The following is a 19,600-nucleotide window of genomic DNA, read 5'->3' as shown; positions in this document are numbered from 1 at the left end:
CTGTTGCCTAAGACATATAAACAGCTGCTCACAATATGAAAAATACACTTCCTAAACAGCTAAAAGCAGTACTAAAAGCATCCTTAAACACAACTCTAAACTGTTGCAGTTTATGTGACTTAAAAGCATTACAGCTGGAACTACTAAAAATCAGGACAGAACTAAAGTTTTGAAACTGTGAATAAAATAAAAGAGTAGATGAAAATTAATTCAAACAAAGAAACGTTTTGAAAAAATGCTTATGGAGTAGACAACTCGATATCAACATTATGTGCACAACAAATATGAGGTCAAGCATGCGAGTATACGATGCTACTTTTCCTTGACGGAGCCATTTTGAATCAAATGGAAGGACAGCGTACTATTGTAAGAAGAACGGCTGCAAAAAAGATCCACCGGGTGTGACAATCATGCATCATTTACAGGTTTTCAGTTATGCAAATACTCAATGCTCAGGGTCATGATTGATGCAAATATTCGTGGGTGAACTATGCAAATGAGCTATTAAGCATGCGTGTGTGCATACCTGGGGCCACCAAGAACACCAGCGTTCATGGTCAGTTGGTCGATGAGGGTAGCAGATTTGGGCTCAACACTGGATGCTTTGGCATACTGCATGCTGAGCCCTTCACCGGATGGCACAAAGAATGCACCATTTACCATTATGTCCCCGTCCGACCTCCAGTTCCAGTCGGACCACTCCCCCTCATTTGTGTCCTCGCGCTTTGTCACCTGTTGTAAGAAAGCCAAAGAATTTTGTATGCTTATCAGAGAATTGCAATGTTATGTTGTAAGTACATTGTGATAGTAATTATGATCGTGAATATAACAATGATCAAGATTTTTATGACAATTTAGTTTTTCCATTTGCATATAAACCCAAATTTTGATGTGGATAATGGTTTTGAATTCTTTTGGACTCTTGATGATTAACAAACGAGCGAATATCACTGCCCTAAGATATGCTTTGCCAGCCTATGCTAGCAAGTGTCTTTCTTGTTTCATATTATTTACCAAAGAAATAATACTATTACACTTTAAGAAAAGCGTGCATAATTGCTTTCCCAATCGCAAACAAAGGAATTACTTCGAGAGGACAAACTATTGGTGGCACATACTCGGCATCAATGCTACCACGATTAGGCCAACTTTTTCTTCTTGGCCCATTGTCAGTTCAATAACACAAAAACACACAGCAAGAAATATAACAAAGAACATCAGGTTTACCTCCTTAGCGCTAGGATCAGCTGGTGCAGTATAACGATTGCCCTCACTATTGATGGTGGGGCTAGCACTTCCTCCAATTGCATACATTTTCCATTCAAAAAAATCATTGTTCACGACATGCATGTAACCCCTCCGGCACCTTGGCATCCTCTGCACCAGCCCCTCGCCGAAGCGATTAAAAGCTATTGTCACCTATTTCATCAAGACATCATCACATTATAAGACTAACTAGCATGAATACTAAGATCAAGCTAGACATAAAAACACTTTTCAACAACAGTTCAGATTGCATATTTGAGGAGAGAAACAGTTCAGCTAGTTGAAAGAGCTAACCTGCATTCCTGAGTCTGGCAAATACTTGTCGTCATGTCCAAGAAGCATAACCTCATCGTGGTGAGAAAAGTAGTTATTGGATATTGTGATAGCCGTAGACCCCATAATAGCGTCCACCAAGCCATCAGTACAATGCGACAAAGCACAATGATCAATCCATATATTCCTGGAACCAAAGATCGATATACCATCGCCATCTGATTTACCTCTCCATCCAATATGTGTAGGACTTGACCTTATATTAGTATTGCCAGATGGCATACAATTATACACATGCACATTGTGGATGATAACATTGCTGACATATTGCAAAGTAATGCAGCCGTTTCCAGTTATCTGCACGTTGGCTCCACGGCCATCGATAGTTTTATAGCTGTTCACAATCAACTCATGCTTAAGCTTGATAACCATGTTATACTTGAAAACGATCCAGAGGGGCTCATCTTGGATGACTGCATGGCGAAGGGTGCCAGGGGTGGGGTTCACCGTATCGTGATCTGACGAATCAGTAATGACATAGAATTGACCTCCTTTACCACCCATTGCTGCCTTGCCAAAGCCAATGGCACAATCGGCTAGGTGCTGGCGGTTGGAAGCCCAGTTGGGGTCACAGCGCCAACAGTCGTCTATGGGGTTGCCTGTCAGGCATTGAGACTGGGCACTGATTACAGGGGTGGCAAGAAGTTGGCGCCTTTTAGATATGGATGCATTCACTTTCCTGTGAAAATGCATCAAAATATGAGACTGTGTGAGCAAAAGACATGCCTTTATATTTTATAGGTGAAAAAATGATGGTAGCAAAAATGTAATCTTGAAATTGTGGCCAAAAGGAAGAGAATCAACAAATGTGAATAGTCACTTGAAAATGAGGAAAATGGAAAAGCAATAACTCATATATGAGTAAGAAAGAGATGAGAAATGAAGTGCAGCAATGGCTATCAATGTGGAAGAAACACCATGAGAAAACAGGGAAAACCCTAGAGAAACAAGGTAAAATATTTATACGAATTAAATGAGGCAGAGATCTTGAAATGCTACAAATATCAAATCCCAATTTTTTTCACAGCATTAAATCCAAGAAGAATATAAGAACCATAGTAGCAGAGTAAGAAGAAAATGAAATAGATACTGAAAGTGTTGTTATACTAAAAATCAGAGAGATGGGAAGTCCAAGTTTCCTAATGCAGAAGCAAAACCCAAACTCCAAGTGACAAAACAAGAAAACCCAACTTCTGAAAACTCTGAAAGACCAAAAACCCAGATGGAATTTTCCAATCTTTCCCTGCTTAAACACAGATATCTTTAAAAAATGACAAAAATGGTCTAATGAGCAAAAACCCAGATGGGCTTTTCATTTCTTTTCTGAGGAAAAATGCAACACAACAATGAACTCATATGTACCTTTTGACTTCTTGGGCCACAGATTCAGGGTCGGGGTGCTGATGAGGAAGTGTGAGATTCAAGACACCAGTTGCTCCAACAAAAGAAGAGAGAGAGATGAAGAAGAGGCAAAACAAGAGAATGCAGTTCTGAGGAAGCATCCTTAGAACCACAATGAGCTTGGGAGAATATGATTTGATGTTGCTATTTTTGGTCAGCAACAGAAGGAAGAGATGTATTGTGGTTCTCGGACGCGGATTCAGGGAAGCTGATGATTGTTCACATCAATAATGACAAGATTTTCCACATAAACAATTGGCGTTAGTTTGTTACTAGCTAGGAACTAATCCAAGGTATAAACAAAAATGCTTTCTTGGAGGTGTTTCTTTTGTGTATTTCAACATGAAAGAGAGAAAGGGATCTGGGAAGGCTCCATCTCTCTCTCTCTCTCTGTGAGTGAGTATGTGTGAGAGAGAGGGAGGAGAGAGAAGGATAATAGGCTGTCTCTCTCTCTCTCTCTCTCTCTAATTACATTCTTCTGTATGCAGCCTGCTCAGACACTTCACATTCCCACCTTGCTAGCTAAGAGTGGGGAAAGTGAAACAACTGTGTGACGAAAGATAATAAAATAACAAATACTCCATTGAGGACAAGTCTGAAAACAGTAAAAAAAGGAGGAGAAGAGAGAGAGGTCAGCTACATAATAGATTTACGAGGAGAGAGAAAGGGACTGCACGAGAGAGAGTTGGCTTATCCAATGAGGACCCACTTCTTTTTTCTATTTTTTTATTTTAATAATTATTTCTGATTGAATAATTTTATTTGGATTTTAGGTTCTGATTATGGGTTGTAAAAAAGATTCCTTTTTGCAGAAAAAAAATGGGTCATCCTACCCTTGTACCCTCCCCCCCCTTCATTATCGGTTTTGGTAATTAATAATATTTTTTTTTATACTTTATAAATTGTGGCGTATTCTTTTCCTGTCGAGAAAAATACTATCTGATTTATAATCATTGTAATATAGTTTTTTCTATTTATAAAAATTATATTTACCGAAAAAAATTAATAATATTTTTTGTTCTATTTTTTATTATTAATATGGACTAATTACACTTAAACTGCTCGAGAGTCTAAAAATACAAAATTATATTTTTCTTCAAAAAGAAATATTTAAAATTATACGTATACTCTTTTTAAGAATTCTTGTATATAATTGTATGCATTTCATTATTATTTATATGAAAATACTAAGTTCAGTAATTTAAAAAAGGCGTAAATTTAAATTTTATGTCTGATTCAGCATTTCGTATAAATTATTGACAATATAGTTAATTTTTTCATTAGTCAACAACTGCTTTTTTTCAATATCAATAATTTGGAATAATATTTTATTATAATTATATTTTTTGACTTTGTATATATATATTTTGTTCACCGCCTTACAAATATAAGAGTATTTTAGAGTATCTTTGTTAATATTATTATTTTATATATTATGATATATAGATAAATTTAAATTTTAAAATTTAAAATCTAGGTCTTTAACCAGTATAATTTTTAGATCTAATAGTTGATATTTTATCAATTATCTATTTATTATATTATTATGTAGTAACACACACATATATATATATAAAGCTTAGATTTAAAATTCTTAAAATCAGAACTATTTTAAATATTAAGATTTAATTGTTGTATTAGTTCATCACATACAAAGATTTTTATTTATCAATCAAAATTCAGTGACCACTAAAATAGATAACATAAATAGCAAAAAGGACTTAATGATCCATTGAGTTACATATTTAATGGATAATTACACTTTCCTCCTTTGAGATTTAGTAGAATTATACATAGATCCTCTATAGTTTGGAAAATTATATCTAGCATTTTTGAAGTTTGCTTCCATCTAATAAATAAGTCCCACCGTTAATCAAAGTCTACTGAATTTATCAATATTAACAAAAAACTAAATGAACATTGATATGTACGCTCGATTGACTTATTACAAGTCAAATAAATTTTTTTGACTAAACTACCCTTCTAAACGGTGAAGATATACCTCATCACATGCATTAATGCTTGAAAACATATGAGGGTAATTTGGTTATAAAAATATTTATTTGACCTTCATTAAATCAATTTGGGGTAAATATAGATTTTTTTTTTTGGTAATATCAACAAATTACGTTTGTTGTCCTCCAACTTTAGGTTGTTCACACTTTTGATCCTATAACTTACTCTATGTACACATTTAGTCATTTTTTTACGAATTTAGTCTTGAACATCTTGCATTTGGTCCATTTTTTATAAATTTAGTCTTGTGTTGATAATTTTGGTCCCCTTCACACTGTAATAAATATCATTTTTGGTCGTGTGATTATAAGTCGTTAGGACCAAAATTGTCAATACAGGACTAAATTTGTCAAAAAAAAAAAAAGACCAAATGTGAAATGTTCAGGACTAAATTCGTCAAAAATGACTAAATGTGCAAATAAAGTAAGTTACATGACCAAAAGTGTCAATGAACTAAAGTTACAGGATCAAAAATATTTTACCTTTAAAAAATACATCAATTTACTTCCCTGTATTATTCAAAATAAAGTATTTTACCTCCTTAAACAGGGAGGTAAATTGGTTTATTTTAAAAAATACAGGAAAAATAATTTGGTATTATTTTTTCATATGGGATAATTGGCTCATTTACAAATTATATAAAGATAAATTACATCAAACCCCATTTTTTATAATGAAGTACATGAACCTGTTAAACCAACCACAACTTTGTGGGATAATTGAAAGTGACATTACATGAAAATTGAATAAGATTGGGTTTTTTGCTTATATGAATTTTGAAAAAAAAAATAATAAAAAAAAGATTATTATAGCCATGATTTGATATATTTTTATTCAATAAATAATGAGAGAACTTATATTTTTCTGGGTAACTATCACATATTATATGATTCAGATAAAATTATTTTAAAAATGTTACACTTACTGTTTTTTTTTATATGTTATCATAATTCACTCAATCAAATATAAAAACCTAATTCTTGTGTCTATCATATATGCAGGAACACAACCTACGGAGATTTGAGCAGACGGATTGGACGACTGACGCGTTAGCTTTCCTTATTCTAGTGGATGTTCGGCAGAAGATTCTTAGTGCTACATTACCTCCTTCTGTTAGTTATAATGCGATTTATAGAATATGGCGTATCCCTTGGCCTATTGAGGGAGAACCCACACTTTGAATATTATTGTACTGTACGATTATACCCTTTACTTAATGAAATTTATACTTATTGAAAAAAATTAAAAAATTAAATTATTACGTGACATATCACTCTATATAATATACCAAATGAAATAAAAAATAATAAATATAATATATTAGTTGTTTTTTCACGGACTTGCGTGCTTTTCTCACTTTTCCTGGTGAAAAGGACATCAGGAACTCAATAAAGAAAGTGCAAAATTTTTTCCCTTTTGAGGCCCACTACCTACCATCACCATTAATTTCTTTTCTTTTATCCTTGGTAAAATAAATACTTTTTTTTTTTTTATTAAAACTACATTGGACTCTTATAAAATTTACTATAATTATAAGGGATAATTACATTTTACTCCTTTGAAAATTAGTATAATTAAATGTAGACCCCTATGGTTTGAAAAATTACATTTAGAATCATAAAGATTTGCTTTCATCTGATAAATAAGTCTCTACTTTAGTTAAAATTCACTGAATTTGTTGATATTAATGAAAAACTGAATGAAAATTGTTATTTAGCCTTGATTAACTTAAAACTGACTTATTGTAGGTCAAACAATTTTTTTCGAACTAAATTACCCTTATAATGGTGAAAATATACCTCATCACATGCATTAATGGGTGAAGACGTATATGAAGATAATTTGATCATAAAAAGATATATTTGACCTACTATAAGTTAGTAATAAGTCAATTTTAATGCAAAATATTATTATTTTTATTAATATCAACAAATTTGAAGAATTTTGGCTAACAGAAGGATTAATTTATTAGACGGAAGCAAGCCTCAGGGGTGTTGGATGCAATTTTTCAAATCATAAGGGGTCTATGTATAATTATACCAAATCTTAGGGGAGGGAAGTGTAATTATTCCTTACTATACTTATAAATAAGGATAATTGCACTCTGCTCCCCTGAAGTATGGTATAATTACAACTAGACCTCTTATAGTAGAAAATTTCATCTAATATCTTCGAGGTGTGCTTTCGTCTAACAAATAAGTCACTCCGTTAATCAAATTCATCGAAATTATTATTAATAAAAAAAATTCAAAAAAATAATATTTACTCTCGATTGACTTATTACAGGTGAAATAAATCTTCTATGACCAAATTATCCTCATACATCTTCATTGTTATAAGAGTAGTTTAGTCTGAAAAGAATTATTTGAATTGCAATAAGTCAATCAACGGTAAATATTAATTTTCATTCATTTTTTTTCTTTAGTTAATATCAGCAAATTCAGTGAATTTTGACTAATGGAGGGACTTATTTGTTAGACGAAAGCAAACATCAGGGGTATTAGACGTAATTTTTCAAATCATTGAAGGTTTGTATGTAATTACACCAAACCTTAGAGAGGAGAGTGTAATTACCCTAATTATGAATACTCATCATTATTTAAAAAATCACAAATACTTGTTTAAAATTAATGATGGTCTAACAAATACCTCTTTATGACATCCCATTGTAAGAGGGTATTTGTTAAATAATCGTTAATTTTAAAAAATATTTATATAATTTTTTAAATAATAAATATTTATAATTATAAAAAATTTTAAACAACACATTATAATCAATCCCTTTTTATTTTGGTACAAACATAAAAGTAATGTACACTGACTTCCTCACATGCTTAGGCGGTACTCAGATTCATGCTGTCTCCCTTCTCACATTTGTCTCTTTCTTCTACTCCCTTATAATTTCCCTTAACATTTATAAGTTTATTTTTTTTATTTGGTACTTATATAAGTTTAATTAATTACTTGAAATACAGTATGGATAAATATTAAGTATATTATTGTCTTCAGAAAAGAATTGATAAAAATTACATTTTAAGTGATAAGTAAAAATAAATAAAAATTTAAATTCTATTAAATAATACAAAATATCAAAACGATAGTTTTCTATTTTACATTTTGGTAAGTAAATAATAAAATTTGTGAATGAATTGGAGTAGAAATAGGTATTTGTATCCCTTTTTGTCAGGAGCATAAGGGTCAAGTTTAGAGCTCAATGTGGTAGGTATAAGAACGGACAGATACAACCAAAAAACTTTTAATTTTAGATGTAAAATGCTAATTTTTTAAGGTTCTCAAACATCATAGGGCGCGTGTTGGCTGTGGTGCTACTAGGTATACCTCCCTTCCCTATCTTTTTTGCAATGATCACTCCGACTCTTCTTGCGAATATGCACACATCTCCTAAATTAACATGATTACACAAACTGATATCCACCAGAGACGACTCCTTAGTAGAGTAGGGTAAAAATAACCCAACAAGGCTTCCCTTGCGAGAAAGTTCAGATAGGAAACTTATCGTTTCTAATTTCACGGGTGTTCCTTTTCCTACTCTAGCAGTCCAACTAGTAAAGCTCCAACTCCTGAAGGGGGTGGGGGGAGTGATGATGCCGCCTAAAAGATTAATCTTCGAAGCCCAAGAGCAAGGAGGTGAGACTCCATCTCAATAGTCCAACAGGCACATCTACTTCACAAACCTAGAATATCTCTACTGATAGTGATGGTAATTAGCTCTGATTTTCCAAGGGCTCGACCTGGACCTGTCAAATTTGGGGCAGGTTTGGTATTAATTTTTGACAGGTTCGGGGGGAGGTCTGGGTCCTTAGATTGGGACCGACGAGGTCTAGGTAGGGGTACGAGTTCTGTATCGGACCTAACCCAGCTTGGACCATATTTTATATACTCTTTTATTATTTATTCTTCATATATAATGTATTAATAATAAAAAAAATTATATTATTATATATAAATCCTTAAATAATTTTGCATATATTCAACTCTATGTAAGAAATACCAAAAAAAAAATAGTTGATGAAAAATTAATTTAGATGAACATACGTTAAGGTATTTAAATTTAAAATGATATTATTTATTAAAAAAATATTAATTGAATGTATTATTTGTATTATATAATTTATTATAGATTGTAAAATGGTATTACTTGACGAAAAAATTAATAATCTAGATGAGCGCATACTTCATCTTATACAATTCCTTTTAGAATAAAAACTATGTTAATGTATTTAAATTTAAACTGTATTATTTATAAAAAAATATTAGTTGAATGTATTTTTTGTACTATACAATTCATTATAGATCGTAAAATGATACTTGTTGAGAAAATTAATAATTTAGATGAACATATACTTTGTCTTATACAATTCACTTTATATTGAAAACTATATTAATGTTCTAAATTGATATTACTTATTAAAAAAAATAAAATATTAGTTGAACTGTATTATATAATTCATCGTAGATCATAAAATAATATTACTTGATGAGATAATTAATAATTTAGATGAAAGTATATTTTTTCTTATACAATTCATTTAGATTGAAAATTATGTCTTATTAAAATTATCTATAACTAAAATAATAGTTATTTTTAACTCATAATTTGAGACACTTATATTAGATACAAAATTAAGAATAAAATCAACAAATAATATTAATAGTTATTTTTTATCAGTTAGAACGTTACTGACTTAAGCATCAAAATACTAATCTTTATTTTGCAGGGTTAGTCCTTGGATAATTTTAGAATTTTTACAAAAGTCCTATCATCCTTGTGGTGCAGCCGAAATTCGATACACATCATTGTTAATAATAAATAAATATTTATGTTACATATCTTTATATTAGGAAAAAGTTGATTAAAAAAATTAGAAAAAAGTTACAACTTTCAATCAAATTTTTTTAGCAGACTCTACTATTAATATAATTTATTTAATAACAGTTTCTTTTTAATAAATTGGAAGAAAAATAAACATAGAGTAACCATAGAAACGACGGAACCCATTATTTCTTTATCCATTTAATTTTTTTATTGATTATATTTTTGACACTTAGCAAAAAAAAATTCTTATTTCTTTCATATTTCGCAGTAACACACCTTAAAAAAGAAAAAGATCTGGTCAGAAAGGTTATAGTAATCGAAGCCATTGAAATTTGTATTTTATACATTGGAAAAACCCGTTTAGTTATTAATACACCAAGACGGGAAAAATAATAACTGAAAGAAAATAAATCAATTAGTTATTCACACGCCCGCTAAATTAAGTTCTAATTTACGTGAAGGAAGTATGATCGCCTTACCAATAGTTAAAACTCAATCAGGAGATCAAAATATCAAAATAATGAAAATATATAAAAACTTTGATGAAAAATTTTTATGAGATAAGTACACCTTTTTTTTTTTTTTTTTCTAATATCTGCTCTAATTACACATAAATTTCATATAATTTGAGATATTTTATTTAATATTTTGGAAATTTATTTTTTGCACAAAAATAGATCACTTTATTAGTTAAAAATCATTAAATTTGCTGATATTAGCAAAAAAATAAAATGAAAAAGAATGATAATTTATAATTAGTTTTGATTGACTTATTACTAACTAATAGCTGGTAAATCAAATATTTTCTGACCAAATTATCCTTATAATTTCACATGCTAGAAAAGATTTATTTTACCTGTAATAAATTAATCAGGGGGTAAATTTGAATTTTAATTTTTTTTTATATTGATGAATTTCTGAATGTTAACTAACGAAAAGATCATTTGTTGGATGAAAATAAACATCTAAGGTATTAAAATGTAACTATTTAAATTATAATGTATTTATATGCAATTAAAAACTTAAGGGGAGGATGGTGCAATTATCCCAAATTTTAGTAATAAATTGGGCCTATTAGCCCAAGTTATGTTTCCTTAATGGGCCCGTATCGAGTGCAGTTGTATTTATAAAAATATGCAAGGCCCACTGGAAGGAGGCCCGGAATTTGCCTGGGGAAGCAGTTCGTATACTCCGAGCCTCAGAGTCTCTGCTTCTGTTTTCCCTCCCTCATTTGAATCACACTTGCAGAGTGAAGTCTGTACAGACGCAAACGATAGACAGATTTATGTATCAGCAATTATAGAGAGAGAAAGTAGACAAACATTGTTGAGAGAGAGAGAGGGATTGGGGTGAGCGTTGATGTCGAAGACGGAAGGTCTTGTGGTTCTTGATTCGGTGAATGCTGCAAAAACAGGAGGTAATTGTTTATATTTTTATTTCGTTCAGAGTGCTCTTTAGGGCTTGAAATACGAATTCTGTTAAAATTGGGAAATTTCTTCTTGTGGCATAACCGGAGCTATTGACTTCTTTTTGTACTTAATTTTCTAGGGTTTCGCCTGGGCATTCATATGACGATTTATCTGTGGTTTTCTTTTCTTTTTTTTTTCTTCTTTTTATATATATTTGAGCTACTGCTTGGTGAAAAGGAGAAGGTTTTTCTTGAGAAGCTTCGATGTTGAGTGTCTATTGGCTTCGTTTTGATGTTTGAATTTCGCAAATTCAACAACTTTTTGGGGGTTAGTTTCATTTATCGGATTTGATAATCAGACTTGGAGCACTGTCCGCTAATTTCATGTATTCCCCATTATTTTCCCAGTTACATGTGGAATGCATTTCAATATGAATAATTTTGTACTGGTGGTAGAATTTGAGTTCCCTATTTTCATTTGTGGTAATATTTTGTGGGATTACTTCTAGAGCAGCTAAAATTATGGTTTTGGAGGTGTAAGGTTTAAATTTGCTTTTTTACAGTTCTGAACAAAAATCCAGATATAGCTGAGAAGGCAGCTCGGCCGCATGCTCAGAATGTAGTGAGGAGGAAGCTGGCAGACATTAGCAACCTGCCACAAAATCAAAGATTGTTGATTCAAGGGGAGAAAGCACAATGCATTGAGACAACTACAAAAGAGTACATTGACCAGCTTCAGAAGGTAATGTTATTAGTAGTTCTTAGCATTTTCATGATTGGTTTATTTCTTGTGCTGTTTTAGCTTGATTTTGCATGTGGTTCAGGAGAACATGGCTTTGGTGAAGATGTTGGCACAGAGAAAGTATCCTGTTTGGAGTTTCAGTTAGGCTTAAATCTTGCTTCTGATTAGGTCTTACTTTTTTGGGGGTTCCTTAACATTGTTTTGTATTAGCAAAATCATTGAACAGAGTGGAATTGAGTTAGACAGATTGAGAGTAAATCTGCTTAAGATGCAGGAACAGAATCAACAGCTAGCTCTTTCAAACACCCAAATGCTTGTGGTGTGTTCCTATTTTAACTTATATCTGTAGTAGTTGATTTTCTGAAATTCTGTTATTGCATTTTGTTGACATTGCTTCTTGAATTTTCAGGAATTAAATTCAGGTAAAGATCGGGTAGGTTCATTAAGACTGGAATGAAATTTTCTTTTCCATGTTTATAGTTTGACTACATATGTTGAGTATCACGAACCAAGACACCTTCTCGTGTTTCCTCTATTTCAGTTGAAAGTATTGCAGCATGAGCTTGGGTGCAAAAGTGGTCTGCTTAAAGCAAGAAAATTGGGAGCTGAGGTCTGTATGTCAATATAGCAGCAACTAAAATTATCAAAAGTTTGTTGTGCTTAACTTTATGCTCATTTGTTACTCAGGAAAAAGGAAGAACAGGGCCATTGGAAGGTGCTGATGCTGAGGTATAAGATGGATTTTGAATATTTACTCCAATTGTCCATACTGTCCCGGGCTCTGTGTGTTTGTGTTGCTTATACTTGCACCAGGGTTTCTGAATTTTTGAGTTTTTATCCTCACTATGGCTGGTCTAATTTTATGTCTGAAGTTGATGAACTCCCAGGAGGAAGTTCAGTCCAGAAAAGAAGGTGGGGATGATGAAAAGCCACACAAGACCAGAAGGAGTTTGCAGCCCAACAGTGAGTTATCATTCTTGCAGTACCTTGTTAGACAACAAGGATCCTCTTATACTGAAGTGTTTTCCTTGTACCTTGGGTAGGTGTGGGTTCTTCTGAACAAGTTCAATCAAAGGAGACGATTGAAAAGAAAAGGTGGTTTCCTGGTTTGCAGTCAATCTAGGAATGAAACAACCATAAATTTTATTTTGACATTTCCTTTATTTTCATCTTGTCAGGCCTTCTGTGAGGAGGCAATCTGCCAGATTTAAAGCTGCAGAAGTGAAACCTGTTGAGGATTTGTTTGACGCGAGAGATACTAGCATTCTTGCATGTTCACAGCTCGATGAAGCTGTTGCAGAAAAAGGGTCAACTTCTGAGAATCCATCAGTCAAAGTTGAAGATAATGAAGGCAGTTCTGGTCACAGACATGAATCTCAAGAGTCAGGAAGACCGTCTCTCAGATCATCTCGTCTAGCAGCCAAGAAGGTTCAATCCTACAAGGAGAAACCAATAAACATCAAAATGCGCAGAACTGAGTGAGATGCTTTACTCCTGACTAACATTTTAGATATAACACAGCATGTAGCAAGCCACGATGCACTAAATTCTCCTCCTGGCACGCCCACGCTATCAGTTGTTGTTCTTGTTGTTCTCTTGTTTCTGATGTGCTGATATACTTTAAGATTTCATACCAACCTGTTTTTGTATAATCAACTACACCCTTGTGAATGTTTCACTAGATAACTAAGTAGTTTCAAAACAGGATTAGTTCCTGTAATTATGTACCATCCTAGCACCCTTCTTTCTCCTTTGTGTGGCTGTGCCCATACAGGCAAACTCTTGCGGATGCAATGTAACGCCTAGCATTTTGGTCGCTGTTTTCGTTGAGCTGTGGAAGAAAAATTCGATCTAGTGTGCTGTCTGGATGAATATAATTGTCTTTGGCTTGCTAAATTTGGAATTGTGGATAGTCTCTTTTGGATCTCCTCGTAAGGAAGAAGTTAATTTGTTGGGAACTAGCACTGATACTCCTTATATTAGGGAAAAAGAAAAAAAAAAGAAAAAAGAAGTGAATTTGGTGAAGATATAACATCTGTTGTTACATATACATGTAGTTTGAAAGTTATGCTTCTTTAAATTCCTAAATAGATTTGGATATTCATCTAGCACTTCATATCTGAGACCTCTAATTCTATAAGGTTATATTTGGATTGGTAGATTTAAAGTTGAGTTGCATTTGGAATGATGGATTAAAAATTATGGATTTTAAATCTACAAAAACAAATTTCTTGGATTTATTGGTGAATTTAAATTTGAAGGATTTCAAATCTTTTTATTCTAATTTTTAACGATATTTCATTTAGTATTAATGGATTTCAAATCAATTTGTTTAAAATTATTTTTTCAAATCTTTCCCGCAAATCCAAATTGGTTAATTCAAATGGAGTTGTAAGTATCTTAAATTCCTATTACACCACAAAAGATTTCAAATACTTACTTTTATCTTGAATTATGTTTTATAAAATATTAATGAATTTTAAGTTCTTTAGATATAAGGTAAATTACATTGACGTCCCATGAGAGTAGACTAAAATACACGCTCCCTGTTTTTTGTAATTATAACTAAACTTAAAAAGTTAGTTGTAATTACAATTTCACTCCCTATTTAAATGAAAATTCATACAAACACCTCCTAAAAAATATTATAGTAATAAGCCTTAGAGATATAACTGTAATTTTATAAAACACAGTGTGTTTTGTGTAATGTAGCCTAACCTCAAGAAATATCAATATAATTTACCCTTACTTGATATTCTTTTTCTACATTATTTTCTCAAACACAAATTAATCTATCCAAATATAGTAATGCGTGATAGGATTATTTAGTGATAATTAGCCTTGATGCGAGCGATTTTAGCACGAGTCCAAAGTTCTTGGATCCTAATGCTGGGTCTAAGCTAATTGAGTGAAAGAACTTGAGAAAAAAGGGCCTGCAAAACAACACGTTAGCAGTCCGATGATTATGCTAGTTTCGGATTTAGAAATGAATAAATATAAAGATGAATTATGATGAGAAATGGAAGTAGGAATAAGAATTCTGTAAGTAATATATAGTAAGAACACGAGTTTAGAAGTAGCAGAGAGACAACAAGAGAGTTTTTCAGATTGTTGAAGGGGCTCTGTTGAAGGGTGCCACCCATAATTATAGAGGAGGAATCCTCTTTCGCAAGAACTCCAGGAAGAGCTGAGTCCCGAGAAGGAAGGCAGGAATATGGGGATAAGGTATGACCTTATCCTCTTCTTGATTCGATAGCACGTTTTTGGATGAGGAAGGAATCCCTCTTAATGAAGACTCTTGCTTTGCCACGAGTCCTCTTAGGCTAAGGAGTTCAGTTTCTTGAGGACACCACCCTTCCCTGGAGTTGGCTTTGGGAGGATGCAATAGGCCTTTGTACTGGGCCTCCTTCTTGGGCCTAATTGGGTGTGACAGGCTTCTCTTTCGGACAGACTTGGGTGTGGCGGGCTCTCCTCTTGGGTTGAACCTAGCAGGCTCCCCTCTTGGGCTGAACCTATTATAGTGGGCTTCCTTCTTAGGCTGTGCCTGACATTTTTGGACGGGTCGCCTCCCTCTTGGGCTGATGGGCCTGACTTGAGATGGAATCTCTTCTTGGGCCAACCGCATTTAGGCAATACCCATCAAGCTTGTATTAGATTAAAAAGGTTAATCATATTTAGATCTCTTTTAAAAATATAAAATTATACTTTTTTCTAAAAAAATTTCAAGGTTATATCTGCACCCTATTTGAAAATTCATTGTTTACGCCTGACATCCTTTCTCGTTAGGGTATACACGAACAATATTGATGTTAGCAAAACAATAAGAAAATTTTTTAATTTACCACTAATTTAACATTCCCATGTAATAATTTTATATTTATAAAGAAAAAATAAATAATAATAATAACCTTACTCCATATATATATATATATTATATTTATCCTCTTAAAATATAAAAATAAAAGAATGTTAAATATGGGGCAAAATTAAAAAATTATATAATTTATTTGTTAACGTGAATATTTTTCGTCCCTTCCTAGGGTCAGGTGTCAATGAAATTCTTTTGAAGAGTGTGTAAGTAGAATTTTATTTTTGTTTAGAGAAGGTATAATTTTATATTTTTAAAAGGGGTATAAATCTAATAAATTCTAAATTAAATAAATGATATGATAAGCAGATAGTCAATTTTCCCTTAGCCCATTAAATTTATATTTTGCATTCATCTCTATGCTTATGCAGTATATATAAAGTTAAGGCAAATTACAATAAGGCTTCTTGATGTTTGTTTTCTACTCCTTGAAAACATAAATATTTCTTTGTGGCAGTTTATTACTGAGGTATTTTATTAGGGGTATTTGTTGATGCGTGCAATTTTAGCACAGGTCCAAAGTTCTTGGATCTTGAGGTTGGATTTGGGTTAATTGAGTGAAAGCTCTTGTGAAAGAGGACCTGCAAAACAAAAAGTTAGCACTCCGATACTTAAGTTAGTTCCGAATTTAAGAATAGATAAATAAAAAAACAAATTATAATGAGAAATCGTGAAAGAAATGAGAATTTCGTGAGTGAGAATATGAATACCAGAATAGAAATGTAGCAGCGGAATAATTCTTTGAAAGTGGCAGGTGGTCCGCTGAGAGGAGCCCTTTGTATTTATAGAGGAGTCTCTTTATGGCAAGAGTCCTCGAAGGTGAAAGCGGGATAAAGCTGCCTTTGTATCTACTTCTTCAGCAGCAAGTCTTCGGGTGAGGGGGGACTCCTACTTTGTGAGGACTCTTGCTTCACGAGGAGTCCTCTTAGGGTGAGGAGTCCGACTTCTGGAGGACAGCTTCTTCACTCGGGCTAGACTTGGAAAGGAGCAGCAGACCTTCAAGCGAGGCCTTCCACTTGGACCGAGCTCATGAGTCTCATCCTTGGACAATTTTCAGGGCGGGGGCTCTTCCTTCGGCTGAGCCTTCCTCTTGGGCTGATCTTGAGTAGGCAGGCTCCCTTTATGGGCCAAACGCAATAATCCTGTGCTTGTGGGCTTGAGTTGGGCCTAGTGTTTCTTCTTGGGCCATAACCATCATTCAATCCCTGCCACTCTAAGGAAGAAGGAAGCCTCCTAAATCCTTAGAGTAGGATTCTCTGTTTCATCGGATGGAGGGTCCCGCCTACGTTCATAATGAAGGAGGCTACCTCTAAATGAGAGGTCTTTGTATCTTTCGGATGGAAGGACCTACCTATTTTAACATGGTGTCTGTCCATCTAACTAGCTGCTGCAACCTTCGTCTTATTGGGGAATGAGGCAACAACTATTTGGCAGGCTGACTTGAAGGCTTTAATGATGACGAAAGGGCGCGTCCTTCACAACACGCACGTTCGGTGGCCTTCCTTCCACGCGCTTGGTAACTGCTCTTTAGTATAACACTTATCAAAGACGTGGGCTAAAAACCCTTTCCTCAGCAACCTCTCGAGTTCCTCTTCTGCTCCCTCAAAAAGTTCCTCTTCAAAGCACCAGGGTCTCCCTCCACCCTTCATTTTTCTCTGTAAGTATCTCTTCCTCCTTTTCTTTTTAGAGTTTCTTCGTTCTTTCTGAAAGATGTCTTCGTCTAGTGAATCTGTGCGTTTTCTTAAGGAGACCTTCTTGAGCGATGATCCCTCAGAGGCCACCTCAGAGAGGGCGGACCTTGCCCCACCGTGTTTTGGTAGGGGTTTGAAGAGAAGCTTAAGATAGGCCATGACAGTCGCTTGTCGCTTGATAGATGAGGATACTGATGAGGAGGGTTCTTCCCCTGAGAGAAGAGGATGAGGTCTCCACCAGAGGAGGCCTAGACGCCGGGGTCCTCTTTTGCAGGTGAACCTTCTGGGTCCCCCCCAGGGGAAGTTCCTCCAACGGAGGAGGGGGAGGAGGAGAAGGTTCCTCAGTCGCCAACGGACTGGGGGTCTTAATCCTGCAGACCTCCTCCAGGAGTGTCACTTTCCGTCTGAGTTTGTTGTATATACCCATTCTCCTATGAGTCATCATTTCTTCCCTCCCCCCATCTATTTATGCTATTTGCCGCCCAACTGAGGTCAGCCTTTGCTTCCTTTTCCCCCTTTTTTTATTCTGATGTTTCCCATATTTTCCAAGTTCCTTTGAATTAATTGGTTCCAATTCTTTAAATTTTTGACCGGGTTCTTTATGGTCCTTCATTTTCATGGTTACCCTGTAACTGCTCATGTGGTTGCTAAGTGTTATCGCCTTAAGAAAGCTGAGAAGGGGTTCTTCTACTTCGTCCCCCGCCCAGGCTTATCCTTCTTGCACCTCCATCATGCTCCAAAATATTGAAAAATCAGTTATTTCTTTGTTCATCCTCCTCATGCTTGGTCTTTTCTAAGGCAATAGATCTTTGAGGCTCCTCCTCCTACGCGTGTGGGGTCAAGGACAGCGACCTTGTCCTACTTGCTGGAAAAGTTGAATGTTTCCCCTTATGATTGCCGGTCTTTGATTGACGAGAGGTTGTTGGGGCATTTCGAGCTGGTTGTTGTAGCAGAGCCCTTGGGGGATTCCTTGGGTATTTCTTTTTAGTATTTGCCTGTTTTTACCTCCCATTTTTTATGTTTTCTGGGAATGTTGATCTTTCTTGTTCACCTCTATGCATAGAACATAACGTTTAGTAAGCTGATGCGGGGATCATGTGATGGGGGGTCGTTTTGGAGGGACCCCTTCTCCTAAGTCTTCCAAGGGGGCCCGCACTTCCAACGACTGAAGGGATAAGCACCCTTCCTCCTACTTCTCTCCTAGTCCCGTGGCGGGGAGCTCCTCCATAAAGCCTCATACGGGAGTACCTCCTTCTCGTACTTCCATGCCCCCTCTTACGCTTCCTCCAAGGAGGAAGTGGATACTCCTCCTCGGTCTTCCAGCTCACCTTCTGCCTGCCTCCGCAGTTGCCACCTGCTCGAACAGGACAAGGGAAAAGCATCTTTGGTGGTGGACTTGAGGAGAGGGGCTTTGTCTTCTGGGGATAAGCAGTTATTATGTCCTTTCTCCAGGGAAGAACTAGAGGAGATGGGGGCCTTCTATATCTTCAAGGTACCTTCCTACCTATGTTTGGTGCCGTTTGCCTGTGCATCTTCTTCTTAAAATTTATGTTTTCTGTAGGTTGCCTCGGTTTATGAAGAACTCTTCTCCCCGTCTCATAGAACACCTCCTATTCCCTCGAATGACACCCAGAAGCGCAAATTGGAGGATAGGCTAGAGCATTTAGGGAATGAAAATGCTAAGCTGAGGGAAGTTCAGAAGGAGGTAACGAGCCCCTGTCAACAGTTAGAGAGGGAGGTGAGGCAGCTCAGGATGGAGGTGGCTAGTCACGAGGGTGCCTTGAAGAAAGCAGTGGAAATGCAGTGATGGACTTTTTCATTATGAGGACGGCAAGAACTACTTAGAGGCCTACCGAGAGAGCCACTTGAAGGAGTTCAAGGGGTATGGAGTACCAGCAGGAGGTAGCTAAGATAACGGGTCCTTTCTTTGAGTACAACTTCTCGGCCTGTGAAGAGCAGTTCCAAGCTCAAGGGTATCCCCCTGCAGGAGAGGAGCCCTCCTTCCTTGATCTCGCCACTGCCTTATACAACGCTCCTC

General features: G+C 34.9%; 2 protein-coding genes across 4 annotated transcripts in view; one reads left to right on the top strand and one right to left on the bottom strand.

Moving 5' to 3' along the window:
* The window catches only part of LOC105174180 (probable pectate lyase 12), a 5,411-nt gene extending 1,850 nt beyond the window's left edge, over window positions 1–3,561 (bottom strand). Inside the window, exons 1-5 of one of the 2 annotated variants that reach the window (XM_020698115.1) lie at window positions 2,962–3,561; window positions 1,561–2,278; window positions 1,228–1,419; window positions 527–732; window positions 53–379 (exon numbers count right to left, since the gene is read on the bottom strand). In XM_020698115.1, coding sequence (XP_020553774.1) covers window positions 313–379; window positions 527–732; window positions 1,228–1,419; window positions 1,561–2,278; window positions 2,962–3,101 — 1,323 coding nt within the window. In that variant the 5' untranslated portion in view covers window positions 3,102–3,561 and the 3' untranslated portion in view covers window positions 53–312. Of the gene's footprint in view, window positions 1–52; window positions 380–526; window positions 733–1,227; window positions 1,420–1,560; window positions 2,279–2,961 lie in introns of those variants that run through there. The other variant, XM_011096198.2, reaches the window with a different exon arrangement.
* On the top strand, window positions 11,064–13,900 carry LOC105174179 (shugoshin-1). Of its 2 annotated transcripts, none has more exons than XM_011096197.2 (10): window positions 11,064–11,270; window positions 11,825–12,003; window positions 12,086–12,123; window positions 12,214–12,322; window positions 12,413–12,436; window positions 12,545–12,613; window positions 12,691–12,732; window positions 12,891–12,966; window positions 13,047–13,098; window positions 13,182–13,900. In XM_011096197.2, the coding sequence occupies exons 1-10, from the start codon at window positions 11,213–11,215 to the stop codon at window positions 13,483–13,485; spliced, it is 951 nt and encodes a 316-aa protein (XP_011094499.1). In that variant the 5' UTR covers window positions 11,064–11,212; the 3' UTR covers window positions 13,486–13,900. The 2 variants fall into 2 exon arrangements, with proteins under 2 accessions (XP_011094499.1, XP_011094498.1); XM_011096196.2 differs by having other exon boundaries at window positions 11,065–11,270; window positions 12,876–12,966; window positions 13,182–13,899.

The sequence above is a fragment of the Sesamum indicum genome, linkage group LG11 (assembly GCF_000512975.1).
Source record: "Sesamum indicum cultivar Zhongzhi No. 13 linkage group LG11, S_indicum_v1.0, whole genome shotgun sequence".
Classification (NCBI taxonomy): Eukaryota; Viridiplantae; Streptophyta; class Magnoliopsida; order Lamiales; family Pedaliaceae; genus Sesamum; species Sesamum indicum.
Note: the sequence above shows the minus strand (reverse complement) of the source record. Positions and strands in the feature narration are given on the sequence as shown.